Source organism: Salvelinus namaycush, chromosome 23 (assembly GCF_016432855.1).
Source record: "Salvelinus namaycush isolate Seneca chromosome 23, SaNama_1.0, whole genome shotgun sequence".
Lineage (NCBI taxonomy): Eukaryota > Metazoa > Chordata > Actinopteri > Salmoniformes > Salmonidae > Salvelinus > Salvelinus namaycush.
In genome coordinates, this window is record NC_052329.1 from 40,308,327 (window position 1) to 40,329,514 (window position 21,188).

The following is a 21,188-nucleotide window of genomic DNA, read 5'->3' on the forward strand; positions in this document are numbered from 1 at the left end:
AAATAGAAAACTACTGTGTATGGGATAACCGAATTTAGTTACCTAACAAAAGCTTAGCAACATGTTCCTGCATGGTCAAACTCATAGGCTGCACTAATTTGTTCACCTACCTACCTGATTGGTCAGTATTGAGCAAAACTGTAGTGAAAAAGGCTGTACACTAACTGTGATGCTGTCCCCAGTCCACCTGGCCTTGCTGCTGTTCCAGTTTCAACTGTTCTGTCTGCGGTTATGGAACCCCTACCTGTCCCAGACCTGCTGTTTTCAACTCTTAACGATCGGCTATGAAAAGCCAACACATTTATTCCTGATTATTATTTGACCATGCTTGTCATTTATGAACATTTTGAACATCTTGGCTCTCTCTAATTCTCTCCTTCTCTCTTTCTTTCTCTCTCTCGGAGGACCTGAGCCCTAGGACCATACGTCAGGACTACCGGGCATGATGACTCCTTGCTGTCCCCAGTCCACCTGGCCTTGCTGCTGTTCCAGTTTCAACTGTTCTGACTGCGGTTATGGAACCCCTACCTGTCCCAGACCTGCTGTTTTCAACTCTTAATGATCGGCTATGAAAAGCCAACTGACATTTATTCCTGATTATTATTTGACCATGCTTGTCATTTATGAACATTTTGAACATCTTGGCCATGTTCTGTTATAATCTCCACCCGGCACAGCCAGAAGAGGACTGGCCACCCCTCATAGCCTGGTTCCTCTCTAGGTTTCTTCCTAGGTTTTGGCCTTTCTAGGGAGTTTTTCCTAGCCACCGTGCTTCTACACCTGCATTGCTAGCTGTTTGGGGTTTTAGGCTGGGTTTCTGTACAGCACTTCGAGATATTAGCTGATGTACGAAGGGCTATATAAAATAAACTTGATTTGATGGCTACATTTCATGAGTAGGCTAACTCCATTGTCCTCCAATTGTTACCTCCCTCTGATGGAAAATGGTGCTGAAAAAACACCCACAGCCACAGGGCAGTACGTCCTGCAGTCCAAGTAACTTGGTGTTTCTTTCTGTCCCATCTTGTCTCCTTGTTTATCAAATAGTTTTAGTGATATATCTACAGGGTTAGAAGTAAGGGAACGTGAGAACATTTCAAGTCTATCCCCATTTCTGACCACAAAGCCACATTGGGAAAAACCCTAAGCAAAGAAAACAGGACTAAAGGAATAAACCGTGTTTAGGTTTAGAAATGTGTCATGGCATTTTTTATTCAAGTTATGCATAATCTTCCAACTTGATAGTTTCTGTTTGAACTTTATGACATTATCAGCTAGAATTGTCAGATCACTGGCACATCAGCAGTAGCATGGGCGGCACAGGGAGGGAAACCGGACATGATTACCAACAGAAGTAGGAGGGACGAGTTTTAGCCAGTTGTAAAAATGCACTGATGATCAGGACAGAGCCCCTGACATTGCCATGCTGCTTAAACACCATCCTATGGGGGCTCCACACAAAGTGCAACTCTATGCCCACTCGTATTATTCCTGTGTTCGTTAAGGATAGGATCGTGTGCCCACCGACATGGGTGGAGCAGCCTAAAAGGAGGTCGAAATGGCCCACGGAAAAACAAGCAAGCAACATGGGAAAACACAAGAGAGAAAAATAAATAGATCATGGGATAAAAAAACAAAAAACATAATACATTATCTTAAAATGTTCCTTTCACTTGTCGCTTCTTTTTGTGTGTTTAATATATATCCTACACACACGGCTTTGTACATTTTGGTATAGTTCTCTTTCTTGCAGGGATGACTAGGAGTAGAGAGAAATGGGAGGGGAGGCACAGGGCGACCCACAGCAATTGGAGTGGGGACACGCGGGGGTGGGGGGGCTGGATTTGGGACAGTCCCTCATCCCTGATTGCCTTGTGCTGACGGAGAGGGCGGGAGGAGAAATCCAGAGACACCCCCCTTCCTCCAACTGTCTCTCGCTCATGCTCAGTCTCTCGGGGAGAACCATGGTGGGAGGAGGAAGAGGGTACTCAGCAGTTGAGTGGACAAGCTAAGAGGACATCCAGGTCAATGAGACAGCAGGGAGGCAAGAAATCAACCCTTCCATCTTCACCGTCTCCCTTACGGCCTGACGCAGGGGCCTGGGAGGGGAAGGGGTTGAAGTTCCACAACTATCTTTTATCTAGGAAACAAGATAATAACAGAAAGGGCCAGGGCAGTCAGACCTTAAACAATAACTCAGCTGTCACACCTCAGATGCTCATGGGTTTTCTAATAAACACAGACACTGAAATCACTAAGACTAGAGCCATGTTACCTTTGTTGATGTCCGTGTCTGTCGATGACCTGGCCGGCCTCTGGCGTAGTAGACTGTGATACTTGGCCTCTACCTCCTGATAGAAAACAGACAAGCAGGGAACAGTCCGCAATCAGATTTGATACGCATGAACGTAAAATGTACAATCAACGTTACTAATTAACCCTTATCCTACAATTTCACTGTCCCGCGGACATAATAACATAATACACAAATCTCCATCAAAATCTGTCTGTTTAAACTAGAGACACGGGCTGCATCTCAATCAACCGTATCCGCCGATATCGCCCTTGCGCATCTGCGGTGAAAGGTGGCAGAGCTAGAGGTGTTTGTCAGACCATGAGACATCCCGAAAATCGTTCTCACAAAAACGTCTCCAGCGTCCAAACAGTTTGGCCTACAAAAGTATTATGACCACTCTATTGAAAAGTGAGATGCTCTAGGACGCCCACAAGACTCGTCTGAAGTCGGTACAGCCTATTCTACCAACTTCTGTGTGTAGTGTCCAAACAATTTGGGCTACACACTATGACCCCTCTGTGGACATCTGAGACTCGATGGTGTCCTCCGTTTTGCTCTAGGACGCCCACAAGCCTCACAAGACTTGTCTGAAGGGCCACGGTACCAGTAAAAGAAAAATCATGGAAGTATATATGGAGATAGTTTAGTGTGTAAAATAAGGGGATAAATAACATGTAAAACAACAACATTTAAATAGTTTCCTGATCTTTCTTATAAGTCTCAGATATAGGACAGAAACTTTACAACAAACCTAATTTAGATTGTTTTGCCACCATCTGTTGTTCCATGTAGTGAATCTGTTATTCAATGCGTTTCAACGGCTAATAGCAGTAGTGCCAAACGTCAATGTTTCATATTTTGTTTTTCATATCTTAAGGGGTCTTAAAATCAAATAGCTAAATGATCCTTGGTATGACCATCTTAAAACAATTCCATGTTAGCTTAAGACTCCCCCCCCCAAACCAGTCAGATAGTCAGTCAACCAACCAATCACCTAGTCAACCAACCAGTCACCTAGTCAGTAACCCACCCACCCAACCAACCAACCAGCAGTCATTCAACCAATAAACCAGTCAACCAACCAGTCAGTCAGTCAACCAGTCAGTCAGTCAACCAATCAACCAACCAGTCAGTCACGAAAGTTAGTCAACCAACCAACCATTCAGTAAGCAAATCATCCAGTCAGTCAACCAATAAACCAGTCAGTCAGTCAGTCACAAACCAACCAACCAACCATCCCACCCACCCACGTGTGCGTACCTTGAGGTGGTTGAGGTTGGTCTGCAGGTTGCGGAGGTGGGACAGGACCTGTCGGCTGAAGCTGGAGATGCTACCTGCCTGTGAGGCAGAGGAGAACCTCAGGCTGATCCCAGAGTCTCCTGCCCCGCAGCCCCGTGAGGCGCTCAGCTGCTTCCCGGTGGCCTGGAGGTCATCGTCCGTGCTGCTCTCCCCCGAGCCCCCGTAGCCCTCCAGGACCAGGTACCCTGCTGGGAGACGCAACAACAGGGCCCAACTCATTAGGCACCAAAGGGATGAAAACGGACTGAAACAACTTGTCCATTTGTTTTTTGTCACAAAATGTTTTGCTACAAGGTGCCCTAATGAATATGATCAAGCTGAGTCCCTGCTGTTCAGCACACCTACGCACTGGAGGTCCTCAAACCTAGTTATCTAGCACAGGGTTCTTTAATACTGGGGAACCCAAAAGTGACAGGGGTGCCTATTTCTGTTCTTCTCCAGCACCAACACTCTCCTTATTCAACACAAGGACTGGGAGATTGGTTGGTTGAATCAGGTGTGTTGGTGCTGAGCTAGAACAAAAATGTGCAATCTCTCGCTCACTCACACACGACCGCAAGCTCACCATAATCCTCGGGGGACTCAAAGAAACCCGTGTCCCCAGACACCAGGTCCTGAGCAGGGTCCTCAGGGTGGCTGGCCTGGGTGCACATCCCGGAGCCTTTCTGCACAGCCACCCGGGCACGGCTGTCCACGGGGGTCCTCAGGGACGTGGTCCTGAGAAGACGCCCGCCCCTCGAGGAGGAGCGCCCGGCGCCTTCGCCGTCCTCCTGCAACATGAGCTGGGTCACCAGGACCTGCTTCAGCGCCGACACTAGAGGAGAGAGGGGACAGATACGGTTAGACCAATGGAGGAGTGTGTGTGATTCGAGATGAATTGATTCCCCACCAAATAAAATCTATATAAGTAATGTATGTTTAGGGCGGAGCGCTATCCCTGACCAACCGGCCTGACCGGGTTCATATAACTCTAACTAGAGTTTTTCCTGGCTAGAAAAGTTTTGATGATTGAGGCAGATGTCCTTTCACTCACATGTCTTTAAGGCATCGTCAGCCCTAGAAGGACTGAAGCCTAGCCCGTCCGATTCGCTGATCCCATCTACGGCCATGCGGAAGGGCAGCCTATCTGCAAAGTCCGGGTCCCCGTAAGGCCCCTCCTCCCGGCTGGGCTCCTCCTCTTCGGGCTTGAGTCCTACAAAGGGGTTGGCATCTGGGAGAGAGGTCTGCATCACGCCACCAGAGGCAGCGCTGCACTCTTTATCTGGGGAGAGAACAAGGACACTTTTACGTGCATTTCGGTCAAATCTAAATACTACTGAAGCATGTTACCAGTGGAGGCTGGTGGAGGGTGGAACGTAATAGCTGGAATGGAATACATGGAAAGGTATCAAACACATCAAGCCAGCTTCATACATTCCATTCCAGCTATTGAAATAAGCCCGTCCTCGATTCTAAAGCGATATCAGCCTCCACTGCACATTACACAATGTCACTAACTGCTACTGAAAAGCTCTCAAATACACTGATCACTCTAGACGGGGGAACACGGGTGAGGTGCTAGTTTAGTTACCTATAGACTGGCTACTTCCAGAGGAGATGCGGTCCGGGTCCTTACTGAGTCGGGCTACGTCTGCAGCGATGATCTCCACACCGTCTCGCTCTCCACTGGTACGGTGGGAAAGAACACAGAGTCCGTATCAGGAGAAGCAAGGTCATGGTCATCATGCAATACATTTGCTGATGAATGAAACCAAAAGACACCAAAGACGTTTTATACTGAGAGGAGGAACGTACTCTGTTTGAGGTAAGTGGATGCCGCTGTGTGGATTCACTTTCATGGCGTCCGCTCTCTGGGTGATCTGCCGCTGCCACCTGGATGGAGGGAGGATAACAATTCACAGGCAGACAGAGGCGAGTAGACTGTGGATATAAAAGTGTCCCTTACCTCAGACCTAGGACCAGATAACCGATAACTAACTGCATTGCTAACCTTAACTATTAAGACAGGTAAGAAAAAGATCTGACCCTGTATCAGTGGTTAGGGGCAACTCCTACCTTCTCTACCTACAGTGAATTAAGGTAAACTTTAAATGGGGGTTTTAAGTAGTGGTTATAAATGACTAAACCACAGTGTCAGGAGGACTCACATTCTCTGCTCTGATACGGTCTGGGCCATCAGCTCGTAGATCTGTGCCCCGTTGTCCGACATTGAGAGAACAAAGAACGACTTGTTGTCTGTTGGGAGAGAGAATAGCAGGAAAACAGGGTCAGACTCCTGGCTGCTTCTCTAAATCACACACTATTCCCCATATAATCCACTACTTTTGACCACAGTCACATAGGGCTGCCACATAGGGCTCTGGTAAAAGTCGTGGACTATATAGGGGCATAGGGTGTGATTGTGTTAACAAGGTTGGATCTAACAAACAGATTTCAATAGAACACTAGAATGGGTATTGGCGTTCCATGGAAGCATGACTACAGGGCGGCCATCTTTGTCAGGGAAACTAATAGTATGATTGCATCTATATGGTAACTCACCTGTGGCCACAGAGCGCACCAGCACCGCATTGAGCTTGATGATGGGGCTGAAGATGTGCTTGGTGTCGGCGGTGCCCGACAGGTTTTTGCTGTGGCACTTGAGGACGAGCCGCTCGTCCTGCTTCTGCAGCAGCACCAGGATGTCCTCCAGGAGCAGGGTGTACAGCTCTGAGACCAGAAGAGGGGATTTAACCACAGAATTACATAGAACACTTCAATGGACATAGACGTCACAATTATATTAGTATTAGATCTCATTAGGCGAGAATCGTGTTTGTTTTGTGATTTCTCCCATTACATCATATGGTTTGACTTAGGGGCCAGGAGTTTTTCTTAACCACATGACCTGACATGGAATTAGTTCGGGCCATGTCTGCAGTTGTAGTGTACAACTAGGGCCAAGAGTTTTCCCCGGTTGGATCACATTGGTCAGGAAAATCCTCCTGGCCCTACTTATCCACATAAACGCCTGATGAAGTCGTAAGCGTACCAATAGTCTTGTCCTTGTTGACCTTCCATGACAGTGGTCCCTCGTGGACCATCTTCTTCTTGGTCAGGTCCAAGTTCTGAGTGTGGAGGGAGTTAAGGTCAAAGGTCAGATTAGCTGGGTTTATTTGTTTAGTCAGATCCCCATTAGCTTTCACTTTGGAAACAGGTACTCTTCCACGCCAAAGAATGGAGCTGCATGACCTCGTCCAATTTCAAGCACTACCAGCTGACATTTAAACAAAACATTTCCCCTTTAATAACTGCAGTGGTTCCCTCGCAGAAACTGAAGCAAAAATGTTGCTTCAAGTCAATTGTGGGTAGCCTGCAGACTAATAAGCTATAAATGCTTTATAGATCGCCTCACCTTGAGCTCTGTAATCATGGGGTTCTCCGTCTGCTTCAGAGACGAGAGGTCTAGCCGCCTCTGGTAGTCCTCCAGCCTCTGTGGAAAGAGAGAGAGAGAGAAAGAGGGAGAAAGAGAGAGAAAAAGTGGGCAAAAGAGAGAGCGAAAGAGAAAAAGAAAGCGAACAAGAGAGAGAAAGAAAGACAGGCACACAGAAAAACAGCCGTAAGCTGGATGCTCTGCTGCTACAGGCAGTATTAGACTAACCAAGAGACACAAACCCCATATTCTCTCTGCAATAAATCACCTGCCATCATCTCTGCTGGCTCTAAGAGGAACAGTGGGAGGACAGATTTCAGAGTGGCTGAGAAGCCTTCTAGGCAGAACAGGGGTGAAATGAGACAGGGGAGATGTGGGAGACCGAGGGGATAGGCTGTGCTTCCGTACCCGCCGTTCCCAGATGACGCTAAATCACACCTACTTGTTTGTTTTCAGACTCCTTCACCGCTTGGTTGACGTGGTTAAGAATCTTCCTGCAGCAGTCGCCTGCCTTCTTTACCTTGTCTTTCTCCACGGTGTCATCTGAAATGAAATTACAAGAGAGAAAGGGTGATGAAGATTCTGTGGAGAAAAACTGAAAAAAACCACCTCTGTGGGGTACTGCCCAGCAAATGGATATTTTCCTGCACCCATTAGCAGCCGATCATATTCGGAAATGAAGACTGAGTAGAGGTCATTAACATTCCTTAACAGCTGGTTCTACTTTATGTTTAGTGCATTATATTTCCGCGAGGGAGAACTAAACCAGAGCCAAGATTTAAAATGATGGTACCCAAATAATGCGAGAACATCTCCCAAAATGTGCATTACCGACTTTGGAAAATGCCAAAATAATCATCTCAGTTTAACCGAGAGCACAGATTTAATTTGAGCTGGGCTGGCAGCTCCTAACACATACAGGCACGCATACACACACAGGCGCACTGACACACACAGGCGCACTGACACACACACACACAGAGAAAGAAAGGGTGGTCACTGGAGCACCACAGTGGAAGGACACTGCTATCATTAACGCTGATGTAAGCGCGCTGCCCTGCATCACTGTGATGGCCTAGTCCGCTTCAAGCCCAGTGCCATCACCTCATTGTCAGAGTCTAGTACCCTTTTTACATTACCATACCAAACACAACCAACCCGTACTGTGCTGGCTCATAGGGCGGCGCATGGGGGCCCAGTGTCGTCCGGGTTAGGGGAGGGTTTGGCCGCGGTAGGCCTTCATTGTAAAATAAGAATTTGTTCTTAACTGACTTGCCTCGTTAAATAAATGTATTTGTATGTATTTTCACATTCTTGTACTAGCACGGTTCCAGCAACTATGGTGGGTGTGTAGTCAGCCCAGTACAGTGCAGCTTGGCTTAGTAGAGTGGACGAGGTATAGGAGTGTGTGTGGCCTACCTGTGTACTTGGCGATGTTCTCCAGTAGGAGAGGGTACTTGGTGAGCCTCTGCATCTCCACAGGAATGATGTCCTTCAGTTGGAGTCTTCGACACAGTCGGTTACTCTCAGCCTCCTGCAAACGCACAGTGAAGTTAGGTAAGAAGGCCACAGGAATGATGAAAAGAGCAACAACACAGGCACGATGTGTCCTTCTCGCTCATGTATATACTTCGCCCACCAGTGACTGTGGCTTTGACAGAGCTACATCTTGAATGGTTAGTTTCTACAACTTTCTTTAACGTTTAAATTTACTTAAAATGGATTTGAACAAATCATTTTCAAATGCTACCATTGAACTACACAAGCTTCCCTCATACATCCCATTCCCTGTCATATACATTGTACTGTACAATCTGCAGAAGTTGATTACATACCTGACCTCAAGAAACAGGCAGTGCCCAATAGCCCCGTGTGTGCACTCCAGTACCTGCGCTGCCCTCCCCCCTGTCCTTATCTCCTCCTCTTCTCTCCTCCATTCCTCCACTTACCTGCATGAAGGAGGTGAAGCGCGAGTCCTTCTTCTGCCTGCTCTTGATGAGCTCCAGAGCGAAGGGCTGGTTGCTGCAGAACGTGCCCACCGCCTGCTTGATCTTCTCCTCCTCGCCCCCGCTGAACTGGAAAACAACACAGGCGAGCCAGGCGAATCGGGGTCAGTCGCCATGGCAACTCCCTGCCGCCAAGCCAAGCGTGTGTGTGTGTGTGTGTGGTGTCACAGTGCCAGATCGATGGGGAGAGGGGGGGGTCTAAATCTGCCTCTACATGCTTTAGCCAATTCCCTCTGACTATCATTGCTGTCATGAGTCTGTCATAGCTTTATGTTGGTTCTCATGGTTGTCTCCGCCCGTGATAGCTGATGTGTGGTGAGCGTTCTGGCACAACTGGCTGCCGTGCACCGCCTGAGCGTGTGCTTCACACTGGCGGTGGATAAGGCGAGTTTCCCCTTTCTATGGAAGCACTTTGAGCATTTGGAAAAGCGCTTTAGAAATCCAAAGAATTGTTATTAAACATGTATAGACAGAGGGGTTTTTGCTAAAGCACGTGTAGATCTGGGACCAGGTTGGTGGATGGGTTCCGCCAGTCCATCTGTGCCACACTATCGTTTAACGATTTTACTTCCATTCTGCAAAACACAGCGACCATCTTCACCCTCCAGTTCATTGCCAATTAAAAAGATAAGCAATCCCATGAAACAAAGTGGATGTTTATTCCGCAGTGAAAAGTAATTTCAGGCAACGGGCACAGCTTTCGTGGTTCGTGAGAGAGAAAGACTTCTCTCAAATAACACAATTATTACATGATTCATATTCCGTCGGGGGAAAAGGCTTCAAAAGAAAAAGAAAAGAGATGTACTCACCCAGGACAGCAAGTCGTCTCCTATTTGGTCGATTACGGACGTCTCGCTCCTTTTCCGGATTGCTGCCATTTGCTCAGATATCAAAACTGAAAAATGAAAGGGAATGTAAGAGGGTCATCCTGACATTGTGTCTGTGTGTGGGGGGGGGGGGGATGCATGTCATATCAAAGTGGGAAAGTGTGTGTGTATGTGTACATGTTTGTGGTTGTGCATGTACATTCCTGTTTGTGTGTGTGTGTTTGCTTATGTCCACGCGTGCAAGTACCATGCAGTTGAACAATGTCCCCCAGGTTGGTGAAGATGTTCTTGATGTCGGCAGGAGGCAGGATGGCCTCTCTGGTGAGCTTCTGGTAGAAGATGTTGTCCAGCACTTTGAGCATCCGCAGGTGGGCCCTCTCAGTGTAGAACAGCTCTGTAGACACAGACCGACAGCGCTCATCACTATTGTAGACTGAACGACTACATTAGGCAACCATAAATAAGCGATAAACAGTGATAACGAAAACGGTTACTTCAGCTTGTTCTTCGGGGGTTTTGGCCCAGGTTCCTACTAGGAAAGATGCATTTGTAAAAGTGACAAATTAATAAAGTTTGTTTGATTGAGTTTGCAGTGGTTACCACACCCTACACTGTTAGTGTATGTCTGTAAATTGCACTCTTAACTCTTTACACTCATACCTATATACGGGTAAAAATAGCAGATTTGGACACTGATAAGCCCCTAAATGGGAACGCGGTGGCTATACAGTAACATGACGTCAGAGCTCAAGGTCTCCGCTTCACGGAGACTCCGCTTTTTTTTACTGACAGCGGTTCTGAACTTGAACACAACAGCGACAAGAAGTTGCTCCCATCCCTCCCGATACTTTGGAAACATGTTTTGTTGTCGGAGTGAGGGAAATACTGTAAATAAAGAGGGCTCGATGTATTTTGAAAGATGAGACGTTGAGGATTATAATAAATACCACTTTGATGTCATACAAGCAAGCCAAGCACCCGTTAGTCCAACTGGGCACTTCATATTTCCATATCATAAAACTAATTTAATATACAGTGCCAACGTTTATGATCACTACGCTTGATGTACAGTTACAAGATGACATGGCGTCATAAATGAATATTTCTGGTGGATTTCCTCAGACTTAATTGAATGCACTCTATTCTATGCGCACCAAAATGACAATCTGCATCTCTGAATTGACTTGTGAAAGCCTAACACCGTAAGATTGTAATTTAGCTAACCATGTTGACAATACAACATGCTTTCAAATGATGCCGACCCGACTGTGATTTATAATGGACCGTTTTTGGAATGAGTAAACAACAACAGTAATTGTGTGAAGGCGGGGATGCAGGGCTGTGTTCCAAACAAAACAACTACACGTCTGCTTGCTGTAGTTCCTCAACGGCACATCTAGGAACGCTCAAAATGGCACCTTAAAGTTGAAGACTATTCATTGAGTTGAAATTACATAGGACCTGTTCACACTTTGGAGAGGTGTGTAGCAACTTGGAGACACCAGTTAGACCTCTCACTCAAATCCATGTCATTTTTTTGTTGTCTTATGTTGAACCTACCCCAAATTTACCATTAATATTCTTGTCACTGACTGTATCCAGATTATTTTCAGATTTTGTTATCAACAAATGCGGCGAAAAGTACAGTAAATATAAAATTCACATAAAATCAACAGTGTAACGTTTGGATTCAGTCTTGTGTCAGATTATCGGTTTTATCCTCAGCTTCAGTCTAATAATGTTTTCATGATCTCCAAACGGTTCCCTTTTGACTGCTACCATGCATACCAGCATATGCTTTCCATATTTCTTCTGTAAGAAACGTTTCAATGTATCCCTATCCATACAGGCCAATTCCCACTAGTGTAAGGGGTCAACACAGTAATTATTCCTTTTGAACAATAAACTGCCTACTAAAAAAATGAATAACTAAAAACACAGACATACAGGGCCTTGGGTTTTTCCTAATCATGCAAAGCCAAATCACTAGGGCCCAGAGTTTTTCCTGGTCAGGTTACATGGGTCCTAGTTATTTCTATTACGGTGACTGGGTTGCAGTTCGAACAGGAAGTTACCGTTAATGACTTCCTGTCTCTTGATCTCGTGGGCCCTGAGTCCAGCCAGGACCTCACGTCCCACCAGCTGCTGCCAGTTGAGGGGGTCGTGCTCAGAGTCCGTGCCTCCTTGGTCGTCTTCACTCTGCACCTCCGTAGAAACAAGGCCATCCAACCTGGGAGATAGGCAGCAGCAGTTAGACACTGGTTACAACCTTAAAACACACTGACTAAGATAAATGCAGTCACGAAATATAACAGAAGCTGTTGGGAAATATCTAAAAACTCATACGGTTTCTAACCATAGCCTACATCACTTTTGATAAAAGGTAGTCCACATTTTGACCAAAGAGGTTTAGGAGACTAACTAAAAACTCAAAACTATCTGACCATTGTCTTTATCAGAAATAGCAGTAGGTCAGGTCAAAAAGAAAACAGAAAACACTCACCTTCTGATAGACTTGGGTGTTCCTTCAAGGATTCTGTAACAAGAGGATACTATTAACTACGAGGTCTGAATGACAACGCTTCACATACTCATCGAGATGTTCTCCGCCTGCATGAAACAACTACTAAAACAACTGTGCACAATAGGGGCCCATAAGCCTTACGCTTTTGTCTGCTTGGGGTCCATCTTACCTGCTCTCCCTGTCCTCCTCCTGCAGCTGGTCCAGGCTATATGGGCTCAGGCTGTAGTCAAAGTGTGTGTTTGGAGTGTACTGTAGACTGTCCAGGTCTCCAAGACCCTCGCTCAGTTTGAGGAAGGCAGAGTTAGGGGTCAGAACTGAGGAGGAGAGAGACAGAGAGAGCGAGAGACAGAGAGATCAGTTACATTGTACAACCATCAGGCCAGGTGGGAAGACCATTACTACAGCTTAGAGCCGGGACGATAAACCGAAAATTGCCAACCTCTTATTGAAACATTTAGCTGTAATTTTCAGTGATTTTGCTACACAACGTTTCTGAAGATTGTTCTAAACCCATTATTTGGTCGACAGTAATAGCCAATGCATTATGTTGACTCCTGATATGAAAGCACCTGCCTGTCCCCGTTTCGCTGGGACAGGCAGCACATGGAGAATGTAGAGATGCATTCTGAGAAACACAAGAATATGACCGTTGCGCCAAATTGCTATTGCGGGGAAAAGACAGTTTTCAAAGCAACTACTGTTCTAGTTACAGAGAGGAGAGTCATAACTTCCTGTGAATATATGATGTATTTCTCTTAATATTCAGTTCATGGCACCACTTTACAACCGGAGTAGGCTGTAGTGCAGTATAGTTTTGATGCGCTGTGGAGCCGAGCACTCCATTTTGGTACATACAGTGCATTCGGGAAAAAATTCAGACCCCTTGACTTTATTCTTTATCCTTATTCTAAAATGTATTATTTAATCTTTTCCCCCTCATCAATCTACACACAATACCCCATAATGACAAAGCAAAAACAGGTTTTATACATTTATTACAAAGAAAAAAAAACGGAAATATCACATTTACATCAGTGATTACAGCCTTGAGTCTTCTTGGGTATGACGCAACAAGCTTGGCACACCTGCATTTTGGGGAGTTTATCCCATTCTTCTCTGCAGATCCTCTCAAGCTCTTTCAGGTTGGATGGGGAGTTTTCGATGCACAGCTATTTTCTGGTTTCTCCAGAGATGTCCGATTGGGTTCAAGTCCATGCTTTGGCTGGGCCACTCAAGGACATTCAGAGACTTGTCCCGAAACCACTCCTGCGTTGTCTTGGCTGTGTGCTTAGGGTGGTTGTCCTGTTGGAAGGTGAACCCTCTTTCCTGCTCTGGAGCAGGTTTTCATCAAGGTTGTCTCTGTACTTTGCTGCGTTCATCTTTCCTTCGATCCTGACAAGTCTCCCAGTCCCTGCTGCTGAAAAACATCCCCACAACATGATGCTGCCACCACCATGTTTCACTGTAGGGATGGTGCCAGGTTTCCTCCAGACGTGACGCTTGGCATTCAGGCCAAAGAGTGGCTTGCGTCTGGCCATTCTACCATAAAGGCCTGATTGTGGAGTGCTGCAGAGTTGGTTGTCCTTCTAGAAGGTTCTCCCATCTCCACAGAGGAACTCTAGAGCTCTGTCAGAGTGACCATCGGGTTCTTGGTCACCTCCCTGACCAAGGCCCTTCTCCCCAGATTGCTCAGTTTGGTCGGGCGGCCAGCTCTGGGAAGAGTATTGGTGGTTCCAAACGTCTTTCATTTAAGAATGATGGAGGCCACCGTGTTCTTGGGGACCTTCAATTCTGCAGACGTTTGTTGGTACACTTCCCCAGATCTGTGCTGACACAATCCTGCCTCGGAGCTCCACGGACAATTTCTTAGACCTCATGGCTTGGTTTTCGCGCTGACATGCACTGTCAACTGTGGGACCTTATATAGACAGGTGTGTGCCTTTCCAAATCATGTCCAATCAATTGAATTTACCACAGACTCCAATCAAGCTGAAGAAACATCTCAAGGATGATCAATGGAAACAGGATGCACCTGAGCGGAATTTCCAGTCTCATAGCAAAGGGTCTGAATGGTTATGTAAATAAGGTATTTGTTTTTTTATTTGTAATACATTTGCAAACATTTCTAAAAAACAGCTTTTGCTTTGTCAATATGGAGTACTGTGGGTAGATGGAAGAAAAAACGTATTGAATCCATTTTAGAATAAGGCAGTAATGTAACATTTGGAAAAAGGGAAGGGGTCTGAATACTTTCCAAATGCACTGTATCGCCCAGCTCTACTACAGCTACAATGACCCAAAAATAATAGGTAATATTGACAGCTAACAATTAGGACATAAAACCAAATACAAAGTTACAGAGATGTCGGGATTCAGGAATTTAGAGAGCGCCGCAGACAAACCGTGCTCCTCAAACACTATGGGGAGCGTAATTGGTCTCGCGTTGCTTGCGCTTGATATAGTATGTGGTCTAGAGACTAGGGTACTTGGTTTAGAATTCAGTATGTGGGAATTGTGCTAGCTAGAGAGTTTAGTAGGTGCTAGCTAGAGTCTTGTACAGTATGTGGTAGTTCAGGGCCGCACCAAACTCAGAGTCTCTGCTGCCTCCGTCAGAGGCGTGGCTGTTGGTGGTGCTGTTGGTTGGCGAGGTGGCGTTGGTATTGGAGGAATGTGTGAGCTCTGAGCCCTCGCTGGATTGACTGGCCGTCAGGCGACCCGCCTCCAGGTGCTCCACGGCCCCCAGGCAGGGCTGGGACAGCTGCTTCTGGGGCCGCGGCTTGTTGAGGTCCATGGCCTTGCCGACTGCTCACACAGACAAGACAGGCAGACAATCAGTCAGAGAGACAGGCAGAAAGCACACATACAGACAGACAGACACAGACACAGACGTATAGCAGGAGTCAATACTATAGGATCTGTTTACTTCTCTGCTGCTCCTCCTTTTTTCCATAGTAACACAATGATTTGTTTTGAATGTGGGTGATATGTGGGTGATGATAACCATCTACCAATACAAATGCCTCTCCAGGGGTTCAGTAAATTGGGAGACCTATAGTATACTAGTGTTGGTCACTGTTGTTTATCTTAAATGACTATATGAAAGCCAAGTGTTGTTTATAACGCAGACAGACTCACTGGACGTGGGGTCGACGCGGCTGGGCCGGCGCTGAGGCCCGAGGATGCTGGGAAACCTGGTTCGTTTTACCTTCTCCTCCCCTCCCTCCTTCTCGGTCTTGACGCTCTTCTGTTGATCACAGACATCACATGATCAGTCAGTAAGAGAGATATAGCAGGGGGTGACGGTTAATAAACTGAGCTAGGTTAGCGGAGGGTTCAGTGTAAGGGTAGGCTCATACCTTGATCTTGGGGAGGAAGTTAAGGCGGACCCTTTTGGACTCTAGGCCCCGTGGCTCTTTGACTTTCACTCCAAGGTGCTTCATGTACGCGAGGATGACATACTGCATAGTAGTGCTGCAACAACAGACCAATGAGGATTCCGGATTTAGAGACCCAGGCTCAATTGCCATATTCTCGGTTTTCTATCAATGGAACAGATTGGGATGAAGTTGAAGTGAACTACATGTTGACGTGTCTTTAGCGTGGCTTTGACCATATGCTGTGAAAACGAGTGACGGCGGCGGGCAAGATGTCGTGTCCATTCATTAATCATTTGGGATATGCCGGGACCATATGGCATTTGAAATAAGGTCGTTGCACAACGTCGGAAATAGTCCCTTATGAATCTAAACGAACTAGAGAAATGTCATTTGTTATTAAAGGAGGTTGGCCAAGAGCTCATGTAGCTAGATTGCCCCCTGGTAAAGAGATACTCCACATATACAACGTGACTTCTGTTATAATGTTAACTGCTCAACCTCAAAATCATCTAATAAGATGTTCTTGTCCTCTTTCTGTGCAGTGAACTGAAACTAGGTGGTTTGTCTCCAGTGTGACATTGAGTAGAAATGACACAGACAGTGGTTAGAAAGGCCAAGAGTCTGCAAGGTCCCAAAGTGTCTTAAACCCCTCAAGGAGTACAGTGCACTTCACCACATCCTTCCAAAAGCTCAACAGCCTGTGGTCCCAACTCTAGCTTTAGAGGATGGAGTGTTCTGTGGGGGTGTGCAGTAAAAAAAAAAAAAAAAAACACCCCACATTGAGCACTGAGTATGTTCACAGCCACAAGTAAGTATCGGTTGTGTTCAGTGGGACAAGGAGGTTCTACATGAATTTGTCCAATTCGTTTTTTTTTTTCTGTCTGCAAAATGTTTTGCTACGTTGTGCCCTACTGAACACGATCACGGTCCTCCAGTCAGCCTGTGACCATAAAGTCTTACATTGACACTCCCCAAACATCACACGGACTAAAATCAATGGATAGTGTGAAATATGTAGGGCTCATATCTGTTCTTTCCAATGGATAAACAAAAAAAGAATCCCCTCACCATTTCTCCTCCTCTGTGGATTGGGTTGTCAACCTAAAATATGTCAAGAAATTCCATTAGAACAAATGATATTACACAGAAAAGGATTTTAACATGTCAGAGAGTACAAAAAGAAGCTCAAACAATTAGACAGAAGTAGTAGACTTCCAATCAATATATTATCAGCCTCAATTCAAATGGGTCAGCAAGTACAACTCAATGTTAAACGCTGTGAGTGTTGCTACTTACAGGACATCCTCTATCTTGGTGATGATGTTTTCAGCACAGGAGCGTTCTCTCTCCAGTGCTACCCGGTCTCTGACGCGCTCCGTGTCCAGCCGGGCCAGTTCCCCCTCCGCCAGGGTTAGGCCCATACTGCGCTTCTGCCTGCACACCCCACAAACCACGTTGTCAGATCCCACTTACAGTAGGTTTACTTATAACATGGTTACATCAACTTATCGCATACTTATAACAGGATTATAATAACTTAAAGTTTATAAAGACAAACAGTTACACTGTCTACAAGTAAGACTCACTTGCATCTATCTTTACATATGACTAACACAGAGGCACCAATGGGAAAGGCAGACATTTTGGAAGAGCACGAGCAAGGTGACTGACCTGAAGTCCTCCAGGTTCCTCTGGATGTCAGGGAGCAGGGTGTCCTGCATCATCTGGACTAACTGTCGGTTCAGCTCCTCAGGGATCAGCTCCGTCCTCCGCCGGTCTGCACGGCCACCGCACAACAACACAGATAGGAAGTAGGTTGACACAAAAATACAGCTTAAGCGTTGATTTCTCAACAACTGATGTGGGACAGTAGTATTAAATCAAATCATATTTTATTTGTCACATGGTACGAATACCATGAAACGCTTACTTACAAGCCCTTAACCAACAATGCAGTTCAAGAAATAGAGTTAATAAAATATTTACTAAACAAACTAAAGTAAAAATCGAATCAATCAAAAAGTAACAAGAAATGTACATAATAATAACGAGGCTATATGCAGGGTGTACCGATACCGAGTCAATGTGTGGGGTACATGTTAGTCGAGGTCATTTGTAAAGTGACTATGCATAAATAATAAACAGCGAGTAGCAGCAATGTAAATAGTCTGGGTGGTCATTTGATTAGTTGTTCAGTAGTCTTATGGCTTGGGAGTAGAAGCTGTTATGGAGCCTTTTGGTCCTAGACTTGGTGCTCCGGTACCGCTTGCCACGCGGTATCAGAGAGAACAGTCTATGACTTGGGTGACTGGAGTCTGACAATTTTTATTTTATTTGTTGGATTGGTGAAACAACCAACCACACACTTTGAGGCTTTGTGATAATGCTGCTAAGTACACCGTTGAAGTAAGGAAACTTGAGTTGGCTCTATTTAGCATTCCATTAGATAACAATGGTCATTCCTCAATATACCCAGATGTGACTTGGCATGGATTTGTCAGCCAGGGAAACTAATGGAAATGAAAGCAAAGTCACAAATACTTACCAAGGTCAAGGGAGATGGACTCGGGAACAGCTACTTTTAAATTCTGTATGAAAATAAAACACATTTAGATGGGCATTGACAAAGCCAGACTTGTTTATATGTGGCTAACAGAAACACCAGAGTAAAAATACTTGACATTTAACAAAAAGAGTAAAATGACAAGTGCAGAAGAAGTCCTAAATGTATGCCGTGTGTGTGTTAGTAGTGTATGAGAAAACAAACTACAGAAGAAAATCTCTGGGTCCCTCAAGTACTGCGGTCTTATTGGTCTTAGGCACTACAATATATTGCATTGGGAGTCAACAGAACAGTGGATGAGAGAAATGACGGCTCCAGCTGAGGAGAAATGTATTACTGCAGGGAGAGGGGACTCCTGACAGAATAAACCAATCAAACAAACACACTGCTGTATAGTAACACTAGTGTTGCATATCATACCAACACTGTCAGGGGATGTAGGTGTTTAATCACAACTGATGTGGGGGAGACCATGACTTCTGCCACAGCGCTGTGGGGTTTGTTTCATAACAACAGTGCAAGTCTGTGCTGGCTTGGGCCTGCAGTTTGGATAAAAGCTAGCTGGGATCATGTAGTGACTGTGGATGAAAGCCACTTGAGACTACAGGGCCCTTATTCATAAAGAGTCTCCGAATAGGATCAATTTATCCTTTTAGAGCATACTAAATATGAGTATATGGACAGGGGTTACATGATCTTAGATCAGCACTCCTACTCTGAGACTCTTGGTGAATGTGGGCCCAGATGTAGGCTAGTTCAACTCAACTCACAGCTCCCCGGTCGATGAAGAAGTTGTGGAAGTCCATGAACACTCGTCTGGTTTCTTTGGAGTTAGTTTGCTTGCACAGGTCAGCGAAGAGGTAGCAGAGCTGAATAGAAACATTTCACATGATCAATGAGAGGTGACACAAACACGTTCTACACCATCATGTCTTTGTGTCAGCACTGCACTGACATCCCTGTATTTTTTATAAACTTCTATTGTTGTCTGTAACTGGTCACAACACAAACATGGTCAGGTGAGTGTGTGTGCGTGTGTGTAGGGACTCTTACCAGCGGTGCAGGGTCAAACTGCGAGACGACGTGATGCAGGAACGCTGCCAGGTGGGCAGGTCTGGACTTGAGCAGCTCCATGCTCTGGAAACAGCTGCACTGGCCATTGACCTGAGATACACACAGTGTGTGTGTGTGTCAGAGTGTGTGTGTTACGAGCTAGCTTGACCTCGTTAGAAAATCCTCAGTGAGGCTTGTCAGTCTTTCACCCTTTTAGGGGGAGAGAAATCTGGACAAAAAAACTTCAGCACCCTGGTATGCTTCACAGTGTTTGTAATGAATGTTAAAAACAAACATTTGGGTCAATAGGCCATAATCGGAGCCTACAATCTTAATTTTCAAAATGCAAAGAAGTTATATTTCCCCCCTTATTTTGGATGTATTTCGGGCCTACCTGTTCTTGATCAGAGTCAAAGCAGTCGTCCTCAGCTCCGATGATCTGGGAGACAAAGCGTGAGGAAGGGCTGATAACAGCAGAGGGGGACAGCGAGTCCTGGAGGGATGGGGAGAGGAGCACAGCTCATATCTCTCACTCATTGAGCGTTGACTGCTCCGTTCTCTGAGGTAGCTAACAACCTCATATACCATCAAAGCGGTGTTTAATGAAGTTGGCTCCACATCTGCAGGGCATGGGTCATGTTCATTAGACACCAAATGGAAGAAAATTGACTGAAACAGGGAGGGACTACCTGGACTTGTCCAATTAGAAATGCTCATTTTGGTTTTACGTTGCAAAACATTTAAATGTTTTCAGTTGCATGCCCTAATGCACATGAGCCAGGTCTCGATCTCACCAGGTCTGGAGTGTCTTCTGGGTCGGGGGAGTGGCAGGAGTTGAAGCTGTCTCGGGGCGTGCTCTTTGGGCTGTGGTAGGACAACATGTCTCTTTGGCACAGGCTCTCCGGGGAGGCAGGTGCAAAACTGCGGAGAACCTGCAAATGGAGAACATTTGGTAAGCTATCAAACATTCATCTTGCTAGACCTGGGTGGTGTTCATTAGGAACCAAATGGAAGAAACTCGACTGAAACAGGGAGGGATTATCTGGACCTGTCCAATAACAAACACTTGTTTTCTTTATTGGTTGCATGTCCTCTTGAACAGAACCCAGGTTTGGGACACAGCAGTGGGCTGCGGGTTTGTGTTGTAGTGTACTGTCTGCTAGGTGCAAAACTGAAAGGAACACTTACAGGGGACATGGTACTGCTGCTCCACGAGAGGTCATTGCTACTGTCCCCCCTGGAGGAAGGTGTGTGGTCCATGTCCACCATGCTACCGTCATCTCCGTCACCCAATTGCAGGGCATCCTTAGAATTAAATCACAGTCAGTCACACGCAGAAAATATAAATATTCCCCATAATTGAAAGCAAAAACAAACATGTATTTTGTCTGACTGTAAGCATTGAGCATACATCTATATTGTCATGATTTCAACACACACAGTCTACAGAAATGGAGCAGAACATGCACAGATCAACTACCTTTAAATATCATTGCTTAGGGCCAGGCTAAAACTCAGGCCAAAAGATTGTCCTGGTAAGGTTACATAGTCAGGGAAAACTCATTGGACTGATTATGGCACTCACAGAAAACCACAGATTCTCATACTAGCTATTAATACTACATATTACAATAGCAAGAAGCTACTCCTGCGTTGTCTTGGTTGTGTGCTTAGGATCGTTGTCCTGTTGGAAGGTTAACCTTCACCTCCGTCTGAGGTCGTGAGCGCTCTGGAGCAGGTTTTCATCAAGGATCTCTCTGTACTTTGCTCCGTTCATCTTTCCCTCGATCCTGACTAGTCTCCCAGTCCCTGCCGCTGAAAAACATCCCCA

At 45.8% G+C, this 21,188-nt stretch overlaps 1 protein-coding gene across 1 annotated transcript in view; it reads right to left on the bottom strand.

The window, feature by feature from the left end:
- Nucleotides 1-1,194: 1,194 nt before the first annotated feature.
- The window catches only part of LOC120018684 (rho guanine nucleotide exchange factor 12-like), a 36,588-nt gene continuing 16,594 nt past the window's right edge, over nucleotides 1,195-21,188 (bottom strand). Inside the window, exons 11-41 of the mRNA XM_038961885.1 lie at nucleotides 20,546-20,662; nucleotides 20,152-20,289; nucleotides 19,752-19,850; nucleotides 19,358-19,468; nucleotides 19,075-19,173; nucleotides 18,287-18,329; nucleotides 17,413-17,518; nucleotides 17,038-17,175; nucleotides 16,810-16,842; nucleotides 15,721-15,835; nucleotides 15,500-15,608; nucleotides 14,948-15,166; nucleotides 12,534-12,678; nucleotides 12,344-12,376; nucleotides 11,916-12,070; nucleotides 10,088-10,234; nucleotides 9,823-9,908; nucleotides 8,957-9,082; nucleotides 8,427-8,541; nucleotides 7,450-7,550; nucleotides 6,990-7,067; nucleotides 6,627-6,702; nucleotides 6,137-6,304; nucleotides 5,743-5,830; nucleotides 5,390-5,467; nucleotides 5,166-5,260; nucleotides 4,629-4,856; nucleotides 4,161-4,409; nucleotides 3,557-3,783; nucleotides 2,276-2,351; nucleotides 1,195-2,140 (exon numbers count right to left, since the gene is read on the bottom strand). Coding sequence (XP_038817813.1) covers nucleotides 2,130-2,140; nucleotides 2,276-2,351; nucleotides 3,557-3,783; nucleotides 4,161-4,409; nucleotides 4,629-4,856; nucleotides 5,166-5,260; nucleotides 5,390-5,467; nucleotides 5,743-5,830; nucleotides 6,137-6,304; nucleotides 6,627-6,702; nucleotides 6,990-7,067; nucleotides 7,450-7,550; nucleotides 8,427-8,541; nucleotides 8,957-9,082; nucleotides 9,823-9,908; nucleotides 10,088-10,234; nucleotides 11,916-12,070; nucleotides 12,344-12,376; nucleotides 12,534-12,678; nucleotides 14,948-15,166; nucleotides 15,500-15,608; nucleotides 15,721-15,835; nucleotides 16,810-16,842; nucleotides 17,038-17,175; nucleotides 17,413-17,518; nucleotides 18,287-18,329; nucleotides 19,075-19,173; nucleotides 19,358-19,468; nucleotides 19,752-19,850; nucleotides 20,152-20,289; nucleotides 20,546-20,662 — 3,609 coding nt within the window. The 3' untranslated portion in view covers nucleotides 1,195-2,129. The remainder of the gene's footprint in view (nucleotides 2,141-2,275; nucleotides 2,352-3,556; nucleotides 3,784-4,160; nucleotides 4,410-4,628; nucleotides 4,857-5,165; nucleotides 5,261-5,389; nucleotides 5,468-5,742; nucleotides 5,831-6,136; nucleotides 6,305-6,626; nucleotides 6,703-6,989; nucleotides 7,068-7,449; nucleotides 7,551-8,426; nucleotides 8,542-8,956; nucleotides 9,083-9,822; nucleotides 9,909-10,087; nucleotides 10,235-11,915; nucleotides 12,071-12,343; nucleotides 12,377-12,533; nucleotides 12,679-14,947; nucleotides 15,167-15,499; nucleotides 15,609-15,720; nucleotides 15,836-16,809; nucleotides 16,843-17,037; nucleotides 17,176-17,412; nucleotides 17,519-18,286; nucleotides 18,330-19,074; nucleotides 19,174-19,357; nucleotides 19,469-19,751; nucleotides 19,851-20,151; nucleotides 20,290-20,545; nucleotides 20,663-21,188) is intronic.